This window comes from Stegostoma tigrinum, chromosome 5, assembly GCF_030684315.1.
Source record: "Stegostoma tigrinum isolate sSteTig4 chromosome 5, sSteTig4.hap1, whole genome shotgun sequence".
NCBI classification, from domain to species: domain Eukaryota; kingdom Metazoa; phylum Chordata; class Chondrichthyes; order Orectolobiformes; family Stegostomatidae; genus Stegostoma; species Stegostoma tigrinum.
Window position 1 is genome coordinate 128,391,500 of NC_081358.1, and position 19,309 is coordinate 128,410,808.

The following is a 19,309-nucleotide window of genomic DNA, read 5'->3' on the forward strand; positions in this document are numbered from 1 at the left end:
TGTTGTTCCACATGGAGGTGTACACATTCATCCAAGGGAGGGTGGTATGTGGTAATCAGCAGGAGGTTTCCTTGTCCATGTTTAACTTGAAGCCATGAGACTTCATGGGGTCCAGAGTCAATGTTGAGGACTCCCAGCGTAACTCCCTCCCATGTGTATACCTCTATGCCAACAACTCTGCAGCATCTGTCCTGCCAGTGGGACCGGACGTATTGAGAGATGGTGATGTGGTGTCTGGGGCATTGTCTGTAAGGCATGAGACGACGAGAATGATGATGTCAGGCTGTTGCTTGACTATTCTGTGAGACAGCTCTCCCAATTTTGGCACTAACCGCCAGATGTTAGTAAGGAGGACTTTGCAGGGTCAAGAGGGCTGCCAGCAGCTGCTGTAAGTCAGAAACAAAAACAGAAATTTCTGGAAAAGTTCAGCAGATCGGGCAGCAGCTGTGGAGAAAAAAAAAATCACAGTTAACGTTCAGGATCGAGTAACCCTTCCTCAGAACTGTAGCAGATTGAGCTCTGAGGGAGAGTCACTCGATTCGAAACATTAACTCTGATTAGTCTCCACAGATACTGCCAGATCTGCTGAGCTTTTCCAGAAATTTTTGGTTTTGTTCTTTTATTTGAGACTTTGTAGGGATTGGACAACTGAATGGCTTGCTAGGCCACTTCAGAGGGTAACTGAGAGAAAACCTCATTGCTGTGTGTCTGGAATCAGTGGTAGGCCAGACCAGGCAATGCCAACACATTCCCTGAAGGATATTACTGAACCAGATGGGTTTTTCTACAATTGACAATGGTTTCATGGGTCATCATGAGATTCTTAATTCATGATCTTTTACGTATAGAATTCAAATTCCACCATCTCAATGGCAGGTTTTGAACCCAGGTTCCCAGAACATTCCAGCTGGAATACAGTGACCAGTTTTGCATCGCTTATCTAAGGACTGAGATTCTGGTACTGGTTCAGTCCAGAGAAGGTGATCTGGGTTGATCCTTGGATATGAAGGGTTTTTTTTTTAGAAACGATGTGAGTTAGAGTCGATTGGGCTTGTACTCGTTGGAGCTTAGACGAATGAGAAGGGACTTTATTCGAAAATACAATATGCGGACAGATTGTTTCCCCTGGTGGAAGAATCTGGAACCAGAAGACATAATCCAAAAGCAACAGGGGGTGGGTGGCTTTGAACTTGTGCATCCAAAACATTTACCTGGACAAATCATCCTGTGACACCACCACACCACCAACTTTCCTAAGCAATTCAGTTTCTCCAGAGCAGTTGCATGTCCATTGACAGGATGGAAGTGTGGTAGTGAACCAGCCTGTTTGACAAGAGTACAGAATCAATCATAAAAACACAACACCGGCTCAATGGATGACGGTATAATTTACAAAAGTAGTTGTCCAAATAACAGGCTCACATAAGTTTCAGAATGCAGAGAAATAATCATCAGTGGAAGATTATGACCAGACCCGCAGGCCCTTGATCTGAGGGTTATACACAGTGTCCCCACCAAAACTGTATCGCAGTGTCACAGAGACAGACATGTCCCCACCAGTCCTGTAATCCAGTATGATAAACAGATAGATCTGTCTCCATCACTGCTATACACCCAGTGTTGTACAGTGACATTCCTGTTCCCACCAGTACTGTATACCCCAGTGTTACACAGTGACAGAGCTGGCCCTACTAGTACTGTATGCCAGTGTCTTACAGAGACAGACCTAACCCATCAGCACTATGCACCACAATGTGTTACAGTACACTAAGCTCTCTGCAGGAGGAGCCCTGATTGAGCAGATACAGAATCCAGAATTGCACGCCTTGCACAGTTCCAGTCGACAGTGTGAGGGAATCCCTGTTCCACCCACCCAGCCCACAGGTAATGAAATCTCAGTGCCTAATACTTGGCTCTTACTGGGATGGGGAGGAATTACAGTAGGTTTACGTGAAGTTGTTCAAAGGTGCAAAATGCCTGCAATCCACTTGGCTCATTCTCTGTCACTCCCTTTCCTTCACATGGTGGTCTCCTCACTGGTTTGTCTGCGGACTAGCTCTGCATACAGTCCTCCTCTTTTTAACAGCTCAGCATGTGTCCCCACCTGTGGCAACGAAAGGCCTTCATCAGAAAAGGTACAAAGGGAAGAGATCCATTTGATATAGCTACATAATTCCTCACAGAAGAGTCCAAGCTAGTCAAAGACAGTCATATTAAAAGAGCAGATATAGCTATTGAGGAAGCAAATTGGAGACCTGTGACCAGTTGTGTTCCACAGGGGATCTATGCTGGGACCATTGTTGTTGGTGATATATGTAAATGATCTGGAGGAAGGTATAGATGGTCTGATTAGCAAGTTTGCAGATGACACTAAGATTAGTGGAGTAGCAGATAGTGAGGGGGACTGTCAGAGATTACAGCAGAATATAGACAGACTGGAGAGTTAGGCAGGTAAATGGCAGATGGAGTTCAATCCGGGCAAATGCGAGGTGATACATTTTGGAAGATCTAATTCAAGGGCGAACTATACAGTAAATGGAAAAGCCCTGGGGAAAATTGATGAACAGAGAGATCTGGGTGTTCAGGTCCATTGTTCCCTGAAGGTGGCAATGCAGGTCAATGGGGCGGTCAAGGTGGCATACAGCATGCTTTCCTTCATTGGACGGGGTATTGATTACAAGTGTTGGCAGGTCATGTTACAGTTGTATAAGACTTTGGTTCGGCCACATTTAGAGTACTGTGTACAGTTCTGGTTGCCACATTACCAAAAGGATGTTATGCTTTGGAGAGGGTGCAGAGGAGATTCACCAGGATGTTGCCTGGTATGGAGGGTGCTAGCTATGAAGAGAGGTTGAGTAGATTAGGATTATTTTCATTAGAAAGACGGAGATTGAGGGGGGGAACCTGATTGAGGTCTACAAAATCATGAGGGGTATAGACAGGGTGGATAGCAAGAAGCTTCCCCCCCCCCCCCCCCCCCCAGAGTGGGGAACTCAATTACTAGGGGTCATGAGTTCAAAGTGAGAGGAGGAAAGTTTAAGGGAGATATGCGTGGCAAGTTCTTTACACAGAGGGTGTTTGGAACGCATTGCAAGCGGAGACGCAGACACATTAGCGTCTTTTAAGATATATCTGGACAGGTACATGGACGGGCAGGGTGCAAATGGACGCAGACCCTTAGAAAATAGATGACAGGTTAGACAGAGGATCTCAATCGGCACAGGCTTGGAGGGCCGAAGGGCCGGTTCCTGAGCTGTAATTTTCTTTGTTCTTGTTCAAATGCAGCAGTCATTTATGCAAACAGCCCCACCCAGCCATGGTTAAGAATTATGTCCAAATTATAAACTTGGAAACAATCTCCAGAGCCTTGATCTTGTTCATCCTCCATATGAGGAGGGTCCGAAGCCTGCTCTCCTTGCAGATCCCCTTTACTCTCCTTCCCCAATGTTGAAGCAGTCCCTACTTTTGTCACTGGCTCAGGGAGTGAATTCCACAGCCCCAGAACCGTCTGCACAATGAACCAAACGTTAATGTGTAACACAAATACTCAGTTTTATTCAGAGTGGTTGGGGTTAAATAAAAAACCTCACCCTTGGCTTGTTAGTTAGTGTAGTCAATAGATAATCCAGTTCAGACTCTGGTCGATGGTAATTCCCAGTGGTGGATTCAGTGATGGTAACACCATTGAATGTCAAGGGGTAATTATTCAACTTTTTCTTGTTAGAAAATGTATTACTTGGCATTTATGTGGTATGAATATCACTTGTCATTTGTCAGTCCAAGCCTGGATATTGTTCAGATCTTGCTGAATTTGGACATGGACTGCTTCAGTATCTGAGTTGTGATTGGTGCTGAACATTGTTCACCAATGATTGCATGTTCTCAATTCAAGAACGTAGAACAGTACAGCCCCTTTGGCCCACGATGTTGTGCCGAACTTTTACCCTAATCCTAAAGGTCTATCTAACTTCCATCCCTTCCTTATACTATCATCCAAATGCCTAACTAATAGCCACTTAAATGCCCAGAATGAGGCTGACTCCACTACCCTCTCCGGCAATGCATTCCACGCTCCGACCACTGAGCAAAAGAACCTACCTCTGACATCGCCCCTATACTACCTCCACTCACTTTGAAACTATGTCCCCTCATAATAGCTACCTCCACTCTAAGAAAGGAGGACACTATCCTGAGGAACTCCTGCAAAGATGTCCTGAAGCTGAGATCACTGTCCTCCAACAATCACAACCATCTCTCAATGTGCTAGGTACAACGCCAAACAGAAGTGGTGTCAGTGAGAGGTTATCGCTAAACAGTTTCCAACAACACCTAGACAATATCCAGGTTTGGCAGTAACATTTTCACCACACACGTGCCAGGCAACAAGCATCGACCAAAAGAGACAATCTGACCAATGCCCTTTGACATTCAATGATGTGACTGTCACCGAATTCCCCACAATCAACATCCTGAGGGTTACATTGACAGTAAACTCAAGTGGACTCACCATATAAACAGAGGCTAGGAATACTGTGGCAACTAACTTGCCTCCTGACTACACAGAGGCTGAACACCAACTACAAGGCACAAGTCAGGAATGCAATAAATACTCCCCACTTGTTTAACATAGAACATAGAACAGTACGGCACAGCAAAGGCCCTTTGGCCCACAATGTTGTGCCGACCTATTATCCTATTCTAAGATCAAACTAACCTGCATACCCTACATTTGACAGTGATTCATATGCCTATCCAAGAGTCGCTTAAATATCTCTAAAGTATCTGACTCCACTACTACTGCCAGCAGCACATTCCACACGTCTACCATTCTTTGTAAAGAACCCACCTCTGACATCTCCCCTATACCTTCCTCCAAATCACCTCAAAACTATGTCCCCTCATAACAGTCATTTCCACTCTGGGAAAAAGCCTCTGACAATCCACCCTATCGATGCATCTCATCATCTTGTAAACCTCTATCAAGTCATCTCCCATCCATCTTCACTCCGATGAGAAAAGCCTGCAACTATTTCCTCATAAGACCTGCCCTCCAGTCCAGGAAGCATCCTGGTAAATCACCTCTGCACCCTCCCTAAAGCTTCCACATCCTTCCTATGATGAGGCAACCAGAACTGAATATAATGTTCCAAGTGTGGTCTAACCAGAGTTTTATACAGCTGCAACATAACCTCATGGCTCTTAAACTCAATTCCCTGCCAATGAAAGCCAATACACCATATGCCTTCTTTATAACCCTATCAACTTGGGTAGCAACTTTGAGGGATCTACAAACATGGACCCCAAGATCCCTCTGTTCCTCTACACTGCCAAGAATCCTGCCATTAACCCAGTATTCTCTATTCAAATTAGACCTTCCAAATTGAATCTCTTCACACTTTTCTGAGTAGAATTCCATCTGCCACTTCTGTGCCCAGCTCTGCATCCTGTCAGTATCCCATTGCAAACTACAACAGCCCCTCCACGCTGTCCACAACTCCACCAACCATCGTGTCATCGGCAAACTTACTAACCCACCCTACCCCTTCCTCATCCAAGTCATTTTATAAAGATCACAAAGAGCAGAGGCCCCAGAACAGATCCCTGTGGTACACCATAGGTCACCGAGCTCCAGGCCGAGTACTTTCTATCTACTACCACCCTCTGTCTTCTTTCGGACAGCCAGTTTTCTATCCAGACAGCCAAATTCCCCTGAATCCCATGCCTCCTTACTTTCTGAAGGAGCCTACCATGGGGAGCCTTATCAAATGCCTTGCTAAAATCCGTATACATCACATTCACTGCTCAACCTTCATCGATGTGTTTTGCCACATCCTCAAAGAATTCAATAAAGGCTTATAAGGCATGACCTGCCCCTCTCAAAGCCATGCTGACTATTTCTAATCAAACTGTGCTTTTCCAAATAATCATAAACACTCTCTCTGAATCCTCTCCAATAATTTGCCCACCACAGAAGACAGACTGACTGGTCTGTAATCCTCAGGATTATCTCTATTCCCTTTCTTGGGCAAGGGAATGACATTTGCCACCCTCTAATCATCTGAACTACTCCAATGGAAGTGAGAAAGCAAAGATCATTGCCAAAGGTGCAGCAATCTCTTCCCTCGCTTCCCCTGGCAACGTGGGGTATATCCCGTCTGGCCCAGGGGACTTATCTATCCTCATGTTTTCCAAATTTTCTAGCACATCCTCCTTCCTTACATCAACCTGTTCGAGCATATCTGCCTGTTTCACACTGTTCGCACAAAACTTCAAGGTCTCTCTAAAGTATCTGACTCCATTACCACTGCCAGCAGCACATTCCACATGCTCACCACTCTGTGTGAAGAACCTACCTCTGATATCTCCCCATACCTTCCTCTAATCACCTCAAAACTATGCACCCTCAAAATAGTCATTTACGCTCTGGGAAAAAGCCTCTGACAATTCACTGTATTCGTTTAGGACCTGCACTGCCTCCTCCAACTTCACGGACAAGTTCCCTCCACTATCCCTGATCAGCCCTATCCTCAATCTGGCCATCCTCTTGTTCCTCATATAAGTATAGAACACCTTGGGGCTTTCCATGACTACAGCTCCAAACAACACTTACATAGAATAAAGCAGCTTGTTTAATGTGCACCACATCCATAAACATTCACTCAATCCACCACTGACACTCAGTTGCAGTTATGTGTATTGTCTACAAGATGCATTGCAGAAATTCACAAAAAAACAACACCAATAGCATCTTCCAAAATCCAGGACCACTTCCATCTGGAAGGACAAGGGTAGATATATGGCGACACTACCACCTGCAAGTTCCTCTTGAAGCCACTCACCTTTGTGACTTGGAAATATATCACTGTTCCTTCAGTGTCATTGAGTCAAAATTCTGGATTTCACTCCTAACTCCCTTTCCTCCCTAACTGCAAATGGACTACTGCAGTTCAACAAAACAACTTATAATCACCTTCACAAGGTGAACTTTGGACGAGCAATAAGTGCTGGTCCAGCTAGAGGTACCCATAATCGCATGAATGAATTTATCAAACAGGTGCGACTCGATAGCACTGTTGATGACACCTTCCATTCCTGATGATCGAGAGTGGATTGATGGGGCAGTAGTTAGCCAGAATGGATTTGCCCGGCCGTTTGTGCACAGGACAGACCTGGGCAATTTTCCAAATTGTCAGGTAGATGTCAGTGCTGCAACTGTGCTGGAACACACAGTTGGGGCATCCATGAGGTGTATTCGACAATCAGCAGCAGCAGAATTGTACAGAATTTGCAAACTCATGACCTTGTGTACTCCCCACTAAACCATTACCATCAAGCCAGGGGATAGGAATACAGAAGTTCTGGAGCACAGATATTTAGTACTATTATTGTAATGTTGTCCTTATCAACCATTTCTTAATATGACATGGAATGATTTGAATTGGCTGAAGACTGGCATCTGTGATGCTGGGAACAACTGAAAGAAGCCAAATTGGCTCATTCACTTGGCACTTTTGGCTGAACATTGTTTTGAAAGCCTCAACTTTATCTTTTGCACTGGTGTGCTGGTCTCTTCCATCATTGAGGATGGGGATATTTGTGAAGCTTCCTCCTTCAGTGAGTTGTTTAATTATCCACCACCATTCATGGCTGGATGTGGCACCTAGATTGTGGAGCTTAGATTTGATTCTTCGTTTGTGGAATACTTAGCTTTGTCTATCACTCGCTGCTTTCGCTGTCTGACATGCAAGTAGTCCTGGTTGGTAGCTTCACTGGGTGGACACCCCATTTTTAGGTTGATCCCCTGGCTTGATGGTAATGGTTTAGTGGGGAGTACACAAGGTCATGAGTTTGCAAATTCTGTACAATTCTGCTGCTGCTGATTGTCGAATACACCTCATGGATGCCCCAGTCTTCAGCTGCTAGATCTGTGCAAAGTCTGTCCCATTTAGCACGGTGATAGTGCCACACAGCACACAATGGAGGTTATTTTCAATGCAAATGTGGGATTTTGTCTCCACTAAGACTGTGCAATGGTCACTCTTACCAATGCTGTCATGAATCGATTACTGAGGTATAGGTCAATATGTTTTTCTCTTTTGTTGGCTCCCTCACCACCTGCCGCAGGCCCAGTCTAACAGCTACGTCCTCAGGACCCGAGCAGCTTGATCAGTGATACTGTTGCCGATCTACTCTTGGTGTAGGACACTGAGATCCCCCACACCTAGAGTTTGTTTTGCGCCCTTGCCACTCAGTGCTTTCTCCAAGTGTTGTTCAACATGGAGAAGTGTCAATGCATCAGCCAAGAGTGACACTGCATGATAATCAGAAGGTGGTTTTCTTGCTCATGTCTGACCTGGTGCCACAGCAGGTCTACGCTGGGGACTCATCAGGCAGCTTCGTCCTGACTGTGTACCACTGCTACCTCTGCTGGTGCTGGGTCTGTACTGTTGGTGGGACATTGTCTGTAACGAGTGATACCATGAGTATGACTACATGAAGCAATTGCTTGACTATTCTGAGAGATCAGCTGTTAGTGAGAGATACTTTGGGTTGATAGGGCAGTGTCGGCTGTTGTCATTTCTGCCACTTGAGTTGATACCAGATTTTGAGATTGTCTGGCAGTTGGTATGACAAATACAACTTGTGGATACACTGGAATAAAAGCAACATATCATGGATGCTGGAAATCTGAAAGAGATTGCACTGCAAATCTGGCAATATCTGTGGAGAGATTTTGACACACTGGCTTGCTAGGCTATTTCAGAGGGCAGTGCTGTGGGCCGAGAGTTACATGTAGGCTAAGAAAGACCATACTTCCTTCCCAAAAAAAAGTGAACCAGATGGGTTTATCTGACAATTAACGATTGTTTCATGGTCATCATTACACTTCTAATTCTAGACTTGCTGTGGTGAGATTCAAACACAGATCCTTGAAACGTTTCCTGGGCATCTGGGTTGCTAGTGCAGTAACAATACCAACGTTCCCATCTCCTCTCCCTGGGAGTAACTGAATATGCTAGGTTTGTTTTCACTGGAATTTAGAAGCACAAAGGGATATTTTGATTGACGAAGGAAGTCCTGAATGGTCTTGATGAGGTGAACGTGGAAAGGGATGGTTCCTATGGGAGTCCAAACCTAGGGGGCACGGTTTTAAAATTAGAGGTTGCCTTTAAAAATAGAAAAAAAAAAGTTGTTTGCCCCAAAACTATCTGCCTCAGGAGGGGTGTCATTGAATATTTTTTAAAATGGAGGTAGCTAAAATCTTGATAGACAGGGAAAATCAATAGGTGTAAATAGGAATGTAGAATTCAGAACATAAAAAGATTTTCACAATCGCTGAACATCAGAATAGATTTGAAGATGTGAATGGCCTACTTCTACTCAATTTGATTGTTCTAACATATGATCATATTTCCTTCAATCCTCATCTACCCATGCTTTCCCCATATACCCCAATGTCACAAACCCAACCTCTCCGCATATCTCTTGCGTCCCCATCCACTTTCACCTCACATCCAAACCCGTTTACACATCTCATCTGCAATATTCCTCAATTCCTCAACCTTAACAATTCACCTCTTTCCTATATCCCTCGGAAATTCCCCTCTCTTGTGAATATGTCTGTGCCTACACTTTTCACCTCAGTCTCCTTTGGATTTATGTTCTGCAACTGCTTGGTCATTTCACTGGAAAGTCGCCCTGTCACTGAGACCATTTTTAATGCAGTTTTCTTGGGACTGAAGGCCCTTGCTAAGATATACAGTTTTCCAGGACTGGTTTTGCCAATTCCAGTTCATGTGCTGACATGCTGTTTGGTTAGGAGTTGCTGGTGGTGACTGGAAATATACAAAATATTGGTTATGTCACAGCAAGGAGTATTGTGTGCAGTTTTGGAATCCACATTATACAAAGAATGTGATAGCACTGGAGAGGGTACAGAGGACATTTACTAGAATATTGCCTGGACTGTAGAGTTTTGGTTATGAAGACAGGCTGGGCAGACTGGTGTTGTTTTCCTTGGAGCAGAGGAGATTGGGAGGGGACATGACTGATATGTATAAAACTATGAGGGACATTGACAGGGTAGACAGGAAAGAACTTTTTCCATTGATGGAGGGTTCAATGACTAGGGGCACAGATTTAAGGTAAGGAGTAGATTTAGAAATGATGTGAATAAAAACATTTTCACTCAAAAGGTAGTGACAGTCTGGAACTTTCTGCCTCTAAGAATGGTAGGGGTGCAGAAACTCACTTAACATTGAAGTATTTAGATGTACACTTGCAATACCAAGGCATACAACGCCATACACCAAGTACTGGAAAAAGGGATAAAGCATAGTTAGATGGTTGATTTTGACTGTCACAGACTCACTGGGCTGACTGGCCTTAGTCTGTCCTCCAGCTACAGATCAAGGGTGGCAAATGTGACTCACCTCCTTCATGTGGCCATTAGCAAGAACACAGATGATGTCGGCTGCCTTGATTGAACTCAGCCTATGTGCAATGACCAGCACGGTACGGCCTTTTTGTATATGATCCAGTGCATCCTGTACCATTCTCTCAGATTCTGCATCCAGAGCACTTGTGGCCTCATCCAGTACCAGGATAGAGGGATTTTTAATCAGAGCACGAGCAATGGCAATCCGCTGTCTCTGGCCCCCTGACAGAGACATTCCTCGTTCACCTGACCAATAAATGGAGACTATTAGTAAATGTGCTTATTAATCTCTACCTTCACCATGATTATGTCCTCCCCTCGCATTTGAAAGTGCCAAATTAATGCTTCCATATGCATCACAATAAAACTAATCAGATATTTGAGGCGAGTATAATTTTACTTTGATGTGTGTTCCCCAAGTACAATGATGTTTTAAGGTGTGTTCCTTTAGTGTGATGATGTGATGATCTTCATCCTCATGAGGCTTAGGAAATTGGGCATGTCCATAAGGACACTCACCAATTTTTACAGATACACCAAAGAAAACATTTTATCTGGGCACATAATGGCTTGGTACAGCAACTGCTCTGCCAAGGACCATAAGAAACTACAGGAAGTTGTGTACACAGCCCAGACCATCACAGAAGCCAACCTCCCATCCATGGACTCCATCAACAATTTCCATTGCTACAGAAAAGCTGCCATCAGTACAGATCCCTCACTCCGTGGGAATATTCTCTTCCATCGGACAGAAGATACAAAAGCTTAAACACATGGACCAACCGGTTCAAGAACAGCTTTTTCCTTGCTGTTATTAGACTGAAGAATGGATTTCTCTAATTTGAAATCTAACATTGATCTTGCTTTCGTGCACCTCCTAAGCAGCCATAATCTTGTATGTATCACTCTGTCTAAACACTCTAGAATTGTATGTCCTTGTATGTTATGATCTGCCTGTATTGCTTGCAAAATAAAACTTTTCACTGTATATAGGTACATGTGACAAATCAAATCAAATCATATGCATGTTCCCCGAGTGCAATGATGATTTAAGGTATGATCCCTGAATGTGATGATTTGAGGCTTGCTTGTCGTGTTTTCAGTCCACACTCCATCCACAACTGTTTTAAGATTCACTGTGACACATACCCACTACGGTCATGTATCCATCTGGGAAGCTCTGGATGAAGCCATCTGCATTTGCCTGCCGGGCTGCCTCATAAACCTCCTCATCTGAGGCATCTGGCTTTCCAAATCGAATATTTTCCTTGATGGTGGTGCCAAAAAGCACAGGTTCCTGAAAATCCATACACATGGCTGAGAAGACATCAACCCTATGGGGTACAACTGCCCCACCGGAGTTAGTGTGAGGAACATTAACAACCAAATAAACAGAGGCAACAACTCAGACCTTTAATCATCACCACATCAGCAAATAACTAATGAAGGAGAAGGAAGATTTACAAAGGTGCAGATGAAAGGGTGGGAGGGAAGAGGAACAGTTGAAGGAAAGTTAAGGAAAAAAGGAAAAGCAGGAAGGGTGTGGGGAGATCAGGAGAAGGCTGGTATTTAAAAACGGCCTGGATGTAGAGAATAGGCCATGGGGCAAGTGCTAACCTGGCTGATATATCCAATCACGTGACTACGCAGCCATTGTGGATCCAATGTTCTGATGTCATATCCGTCTAAGGTGATAATCCCATTGTCTGGGTCATAGAACCTCTCCAACAGAGATGCTATTGTCGACTTGCCTTCAAAGCATTTTAGTTACAGGTTAGGAAACAGTTTTAAAACAGCTAACCTCCCATCCTCCACAGACTGATGCTATGCACAAAAGAGATGTTCATTCCCATCTCGAGTGGAGATTACATTATGCAAGAGGAAGCTGCCACATAACACTGATATTAATCAATCAAATACCTGGAGTGTCTAGGAACATGGTAAAGGTAATTGCACTAATTTGATTGGCTGAGTTTTTGTTAATTATGCATCTCATTCAGGAGATGACTAGACTGTTAGTGGCGGGAGTACTGTGATTACAAGAACAGGTCAGAGCTGAGGAATCCTACAGTGAGTAACTCACCTCCTGATTCTCAATGCCTGTCCACCATCTACTAGGCACGTGTCAAGAGTGTGATGGAATACTCCCCACTTGCCTGAATGGATGTAGCTCCATCAACACTTAAGCAGCTTGACAACATACCCTCTTATTCTCTCACCACCAATATACAGTTGCAGCAGTGTGTACCACCTACAAGATGCACTGTAGTCGCTCACTGAGGCTCCTTAGACAATACCTTCCAAACACACACACACACACACACACACACACACACACACACACACACAATCTAAAGAACAAGGTAAAAGGTAAAGTTGAAATCGCGATAGTCTATCACCACTTGCAAACTCCCCTGCTAATGACTCACCACCCTGACTTGAAAATACATCACTGTTCCTTCAGTGTCACTGGGCCAAAATCCTGGGTTTCCTTCACTAAAGGCATGGTGGGTCAAATCATTACACAAAGATTGCAGCAATTCAAAAAGGCAGCTCACCAGGGATGGGCAATAAATGCTGGCCCAGTGTTGTCCACTTCCCATGAATAAATTCAAATTCATTACGAGTGAAGAATCACTAAGGTATAGGGCAGACTAGAACAACTTGCTATTTGCTAGCTGACTTTTCCAGACCTAGTTTTCCATTATATTTCAAGGGAGCCAAAGGATATAGGGGACAGGCAGGAAAGCAGAGCTGCGGCCAGATTTAGATCAGCCATGATCGTATTGTATTACACAGCAGCTGACACAGCTGAATGGCCTACTCCTGCTCTTGAATCGTATGTGTGTATGTTTAATCATCCAAAATATGTCACTAACAAAGATCCCTAAACTGTGCTGTGCATTCCACAGATATCAAGATCAGAAACGTGTCACTCTGTCCTTACCTGCCCCAGATTGTCCAACAATAGCCACCATTTTAGAGGCTGGCAGGGTAAGATTGAAGTTGCGCAGCACCCTGTGACCAGGTCTGGTGGGGTAGCTAAGGGAAGAAAGAGAAATGTTACAAATGTTGGAGATGGGTCACAAACTAGCATTTTGTGACAAAACTATGATATCACATGACTAGGTTACTACATGAAATATATCATAGGAAGGTACGGGGTGGAGACAGACCACTGGAGACTGAAGTCCACTCTACCTGTCCAGCAAGTGTTGATGGATCAGTGTCACGGGAACCATACTTCAGGCTTTTAAAACAAAAGAGCAGAGGGAGCTGTACTTTGTATCTCACCTTATGCTGCACATGATCTGGGGGAACTTTCATGGGGACAGAGTACAGGGGGTTTTACTTGCACTCTAAAAGTGTAGAGGAAGCTTTAGTCACAGCATGTCTGTGCTGATCACCAAACTACATTATTCCCATTTACCTGCACTTGGTCCGTAGCCAACTATACTCCGGTATTTTAATTACTCATCCAGATACCTCAAATGTTGAGAGTACCTGCCTCCAACAGCCTCTCAGGCAACACCTTTCATATTTCTACCTATGTAGGTGAAAACAAAATTCTCAGATCTTCTCTAAACCACTTCCTCCTCATCTTAAGCTTGTGTCCTCTGGTCTTGGATGTATTTGCCATGGGGACATGATTCTCATGACCCTACAGAATCTATGCATCTCAATTTTGCCCCTTCAGTTTCTTCTGCTGCAAGGAAAACAAACCCAGCCTATTCAGTCTCACCACTTTTCATCCAAGGCAACATCCTGTTGAGTCTCCTCTGCCCGCTCTGCAATGCATCACGCCCTTCCAACAGTGCGGTAGCCAGTACTGCACACAGAATTCCAATGTTTTATAAAGTTGTAACAATACTTCCTCGCTCCTTTATTCTATGCCCTTGCTAACAAAGGCAAGCACCGCCATGCCTTTTTCACTCGCTTGTCTGCCTACGTTGATACCTTCAGAGATCTATGGACTTCAAAAATGGACCTCCAAAAATACATCACCTCACATTGATTAAGATTAAATTCCAAGTGCCATTGCTCTGCCCAATTTACCAGCTGATCACTCAGACTATAACCTGAGACCATTCTCCTCATTGCCATCAACACTACCAACTTGTGTCATTTATAAACTTACTAATTATTCCTTCTACATTCACATTCAAATGAAACGTACATTTCAAATAGCAATGGTCCTAACCCTTACACCTGTTAAAACATACTTTACCTCTGCCTTATTAACTTTAACATGTTTAAGAACCTCACCATCCCTGCTGAAATCCCCAGCTATTATGTCTTCCCCCTGGCTGCATATAGATGAGAAGTATTCATTTAGGATCTCAGTGTCCACTGGCTCCACACACACAGGTTGCCCCTTTGATCTTCAAAAGGTCCCATGCTTTCCCTGGTAATTCCCTTATTCTTTAACATTGATAAAAAAAAATACCTTGGGGGTTTTCTGTAATCCTATCTGCGAAAGATATTTCATGGTCTCTCTTTACCGTCAGTTTCTTTTTTAAGCTACCCCCAATCTTCTATTTTTTTTTGAAGAGCCTCCCCTGTTTATAATGCCATGTACCCAACATGTATTTCCTTTCTTTTCTTTATCAAACTTTTGAACTCTCGTGACATCCAGGTTTCCTTCGACTTGCTTACCTGACCCTTCACTCCTAGGGAAACATGCTGGTCCTAAATTTTCACTGTACTACTTTTAAAAGACTTCCACCTTCCAAATGTGAACTTACCTGCAAGTAATTGCTCCCAGTCTGCTCGCTAGATCCCGTATTCTGATATTGAAATTGGTCTTTCCCAATTTAGACACTTAACTTCTGCACTATCCTGATCCCTTTCCATAATGACTTTGAAACTTAAGTGTAAAAGAAACATCATAGATCACAGAATCCCTACCATGTAGTAACAGGCCCTTCAGCCCAACAGGTCCACACCGACCCTTGGAGCATCCAACCAAGACCCATGCCAACAACCCACCTAATCTACACATCCCTGAACACTACAGGCAATTTAACATGGTCAATCCACCTAGCCTGCACATCTTTGGACTGTGGGAGGAAACCCACACAGACATGGGGAGAATATGCAAACTCCACACAGACAGTTCTCAGAGGGTGGAATCGAACCCAGATTTCTGGCGCTGTGAGGCAGCAGTGCTAACCAGAGAGCCACGGTGCTGCCCCTTGTTATGATCACTATTCCCAAAATGCTCACTTCACTGGAATTTTAACCACTTAGCTGCTTCATTCCCAGAATTAGATCTATTCCTGTCCCATCTCTAATAGAACTATCTATGCACTGGCACAAATAACTCTCCTGTTCTTCCTTCAACTACGTCTCAGTGACTGCAACAATATCATATTCCCACATGCTGATTAATGCTCTAAATTCAACCACCTTACCAATCAAGTTCCTGGAATTAAAACAGATTGGCTTTCTGGTCTTCCCATTTGTCTTATCCAGCCCATGTTTTCTCTGTCTACTGGCCTGTCCTAGCATTCCTTCTATATCAGACTGGACTTTGCCTCATGTCAAAGTACTTTAAAAAGGAGTAGTAGAGGAAGTTTTATTTTCTAACCTTGTACTGTGCCTGTCCTGGGTGTATTTGTTTGGGACAGCAGAGACAGAGCTTTACTCTGTATCCAACCTCTTACTTTACCTGTCCTGCGAGTCTTTGATGGGGACCACGTCAAGTGAGCTTTACTTTCAGTTTAAAAGAGTAAAGAGACAGTTACTCTCTGCAGCAAATTCTCACTTAACATGTGGTACTCAACATCATGTTATTGCTGCAATTCACTGAAAACTCTGTATTCACATGGTGGTGTTGGTAGTTAGATTATTAACTTCCCTGTGCACTGGGCATTCCTGGAGAACTTGTCCTATCAAAACAAGTCTCAGCTATGATGTGTAGCAGCCAATCACTGGATGGAGGTCATGAGTCTCAAAGGGATTCTCGTCTAACCCATATTTCCAGGAATCAAATAACAATATTAAGTAAGGACTTCCTGTCTAATTGATCAAGTGAGGACCAATGATGATTTAACCCCTCCCCAGTTCGGAGTGACAATTTCTAATCACAGTACACCTCGACTATTCAACTCATCTAGCTCTCACAGACCTGAAGTCAATATTGTCGAATTGCACCTGTCCAAACAGGGCATGTGATGGAATCTGGAATCCCCCTTTAACAAGGATGTTCGATTGCAATATAAGGAACTCAAACACACGGCTTCCAGAGCTGATCCCACGAATGACCTGGTAAGAGAAAGAAAGAGATAAGGGTTGCTCAATCGGGGAGGTTCTCACTCACGCAAACATACCAGGTAGGTGCAAGCATTGGCAATGGTGCCAGTGGGACTGGAGGAATGAGTGGGAGCAGTGGCAATGTTCAGGGAGTTTGGGAGGCTGCAAGTGTTTTGGGGAGAGTGAATACCTGGCTTCAGTAGGAGAGGGCAGACCAGAGTCAGGAGAGGGTCTGATGGGGGAAGTGTGGGCAGAGGCTAGCTGGCAAGGGATAGTGCACTGGGGGTATAGTGTTGCAGCTTAAGGTGAAGTGAAGAAGGTGGTTGTAGGATGGGGTACACACAGAGAGCTGATGGGTGAGTTAGCTTGCAGACAGCCTGGCTGGGCCTAGAATGGAATAATAGACAAGTGGCCCCGGTGTGGGAATGTGGCAACAAGTTTGCCGGGGAGGTAATGAAGATGGAGTCCAGGAGAGGCTGGCCTCAAGGTGTTGTATCATGAGGAGGCCGAATGTGCTGTGGGGTGTGCAAGGGGGATAATGTTTTATTGGGCACACGATGACTGTAGGTTTCAGAACTCACCTGTCCGAATGTGATGGAGATATTTGCCAAAGACCTGTAACAGTGCAGAAAGAAATCACTACTTGACCAAAGTTAGATAAATAAACACATGTCAGTACAGAAATTCTGATATACCCAGTGAAAATACCACAGATAAAAGAACCTAGGGCCTGGCCTGTCACAATCACTGGAATCTCTCACTAATATCACCATACATCAGTGACAGAGACACATAGCTTACTTGTCATTTCCAGTCCAACTTTGTTTATTGTGGTTTCGGTAGAGGCCACACCCATTAACCAGGTGATCTGTTGTAAATGTGCTCTGCAAGGTATATTTAACCAAATCTGCAGTGAAGTCTTATCCAAGGTATGACAGAGTTTCAAAGTAGAGCTTCTTTACCCTTTTAAACAGAAACTAAAGCTTCTTCAGCACAAATAACTTCACAGAGACAAGTATTTTATTACCAAGTCACCTTTTATTTATGCAAAGTTCTTGATACTGGTCCAGCTCCCTCACCTGAGAACAGAACCTCTGACACTCCTGTTTTTATCTATCAGTCAGGGCTCCCTGATTGGGGCTGTTAATCTGGTTCAATCAGGAGCTCATATTCTATGAAGGTCCACCTGGCTGACCTCGTTACAATCACTCTAGACACTGTTCCATAAGACCATAAGACATAGGAGTGGAAGTAAGGCCACTCGGCCCATCAAGTCCACTCCGCCATTTAAATCATGGCCTATGGCCTATGGGCATTTCAACTCCACTTCCCTGCACTCTCCCCATTGCCCTTGATTCCTTCTGAGATCAAGAATTTGTCGATCTCTGCCTTGAAGGCATCTAACATCCCAGCCTCCACTGCACTCTGTGGCAATGAATTCCACAAGCCCACCACTCTCTGGCTGAAGAAATGTCTCCTCAATTCCATTTTAAATTTACCCCCTCTAATTTTAAGGCTGTGCCCACGGGTCCTAGTCTCCCCGCCTAATGGAAACATCTTCCCAGCATCCACCCCTTCTAAACCATACATTATCTTGTAAGTTTCTATTAGATCTCCCCTCAACCTTCTAAACTCTAATGAATACAATCCCAGGATCCTTAGCAGTTCATCATATGTTAAACCTACCATTCCAGGGATCATTCGTGAGAATCTCCACTGGACACGCTTCAGTGCTAGTATGTCCTTCCTGAGGTGTGGGGCCCAAAACTGGACACAGTATTCTAAATGGGGCCTAACTGGAGCTTTATAAAGTCTCAGATGCACATCACTGCATTAATATTCCAACCCCCTTGAGATAAACGACAACAATACATTTGCTTTCTTAATCACGGGCTCTACCTGCAAGTTAACTTTTAGAGAATCCTGGACCAACACTCCCAGATCCTTTGTACTTCCCATCAAACAATAACAGCACAGGGACAACATGGAGTTAAAAACAGACTGAAGCATCCTCTATACCTTTAAAATGAAAATAAGACTTCGTCCACACTGTCCACAAACATTCCCAGGATAGGAACATCAAGGGCTGAGACACAGAGTGAAGCCTCCTCTACAATGTTCACATTAAACATTCTCAGCGCAGGTACAGCATAGTCTGAGATACAACGTAAAGCTCCCCCCAATCTCGGACTGCAGTTGATGGCAAAAAGCAGACTCTTCCACACAGGCCAAGTTATTGATTTGAATCCAGGCTCCAGGGAAGCAAGTAGTCGGCAATCATACACTGATAATGGAAAATAGGAAGCACTAATTCATCTTGTCTCTGCAAGTTTAACTCAGCTAGTCTCACTTTCACTACCATTGACAGTAACTCTGCAATGTTTCCCTCATCAGATCACAGTCCAATTCTCTATTGTAGGTCATGATTTCATCTGCCTCTCCTGCACTCTTAGCAGTCTATTCCTTAAACAGATCTTAACTGCTCACTGCATATGAAGATTTGAGCATATCATCGTTGCTTACTTTTACAACCATTTTAAATCTGTAGCCTCTGGTTCTCAACCTTTTTGTCAAAAAGGAAAGCTTCTTTCTACCAATTCATTCAGATCCCTCGTT

At 44.0% G+C, this 19,309-nt stretch overlaps 1 protein-coding gene across 1 annotated transcript in view; it reads right to left on the reverse strand.

The window, feature by feature from the left end:
• Window positions 1-1,369: 1,369 nt before the first annotated feature.
• abcb8 (ATP-binding cassette, sub-family B (MDR/TAP), member 8) overlaps window positions 1,370-19,309 on the reverse strand; it is a 61,523-nt gene continuing 43,583 nt past the window's right edge. The window contains exons 10-16 of the mRNA XM_048529708.2: window positions 17,275-17,308; window positions 16,569-16,705; window positions 13,386-13,480; window positions 12,056-12,189; window positions 11,588-11,735; window positions 10,434-10,684; window positions 1,370-2,104 (exon numbers count right to left, since the gene is read on the reverse strand). Coding sequence (XP_048385665.1) covers window positions 2,018-2,104; window positions 10,434-10,684; window positions 11,588-11,735; window positions 12,056-12,189; window positions 13,386-13,480; window positions 16,569-16,705; window positions 17,275-17,308 — 886 coding nt within the window. The 3' untranslated portion in view covers window positions 1,370-2,017. The remainder of the gene's footprint in view (window positions 2,105-10,433; window positions 10,685-11,587; window positions 11,736-12,055; window positions 12,190-13,385; window positions 13,481-16,568; window positions 16,706-17,274; window positions 17,309-19,309) is intronic.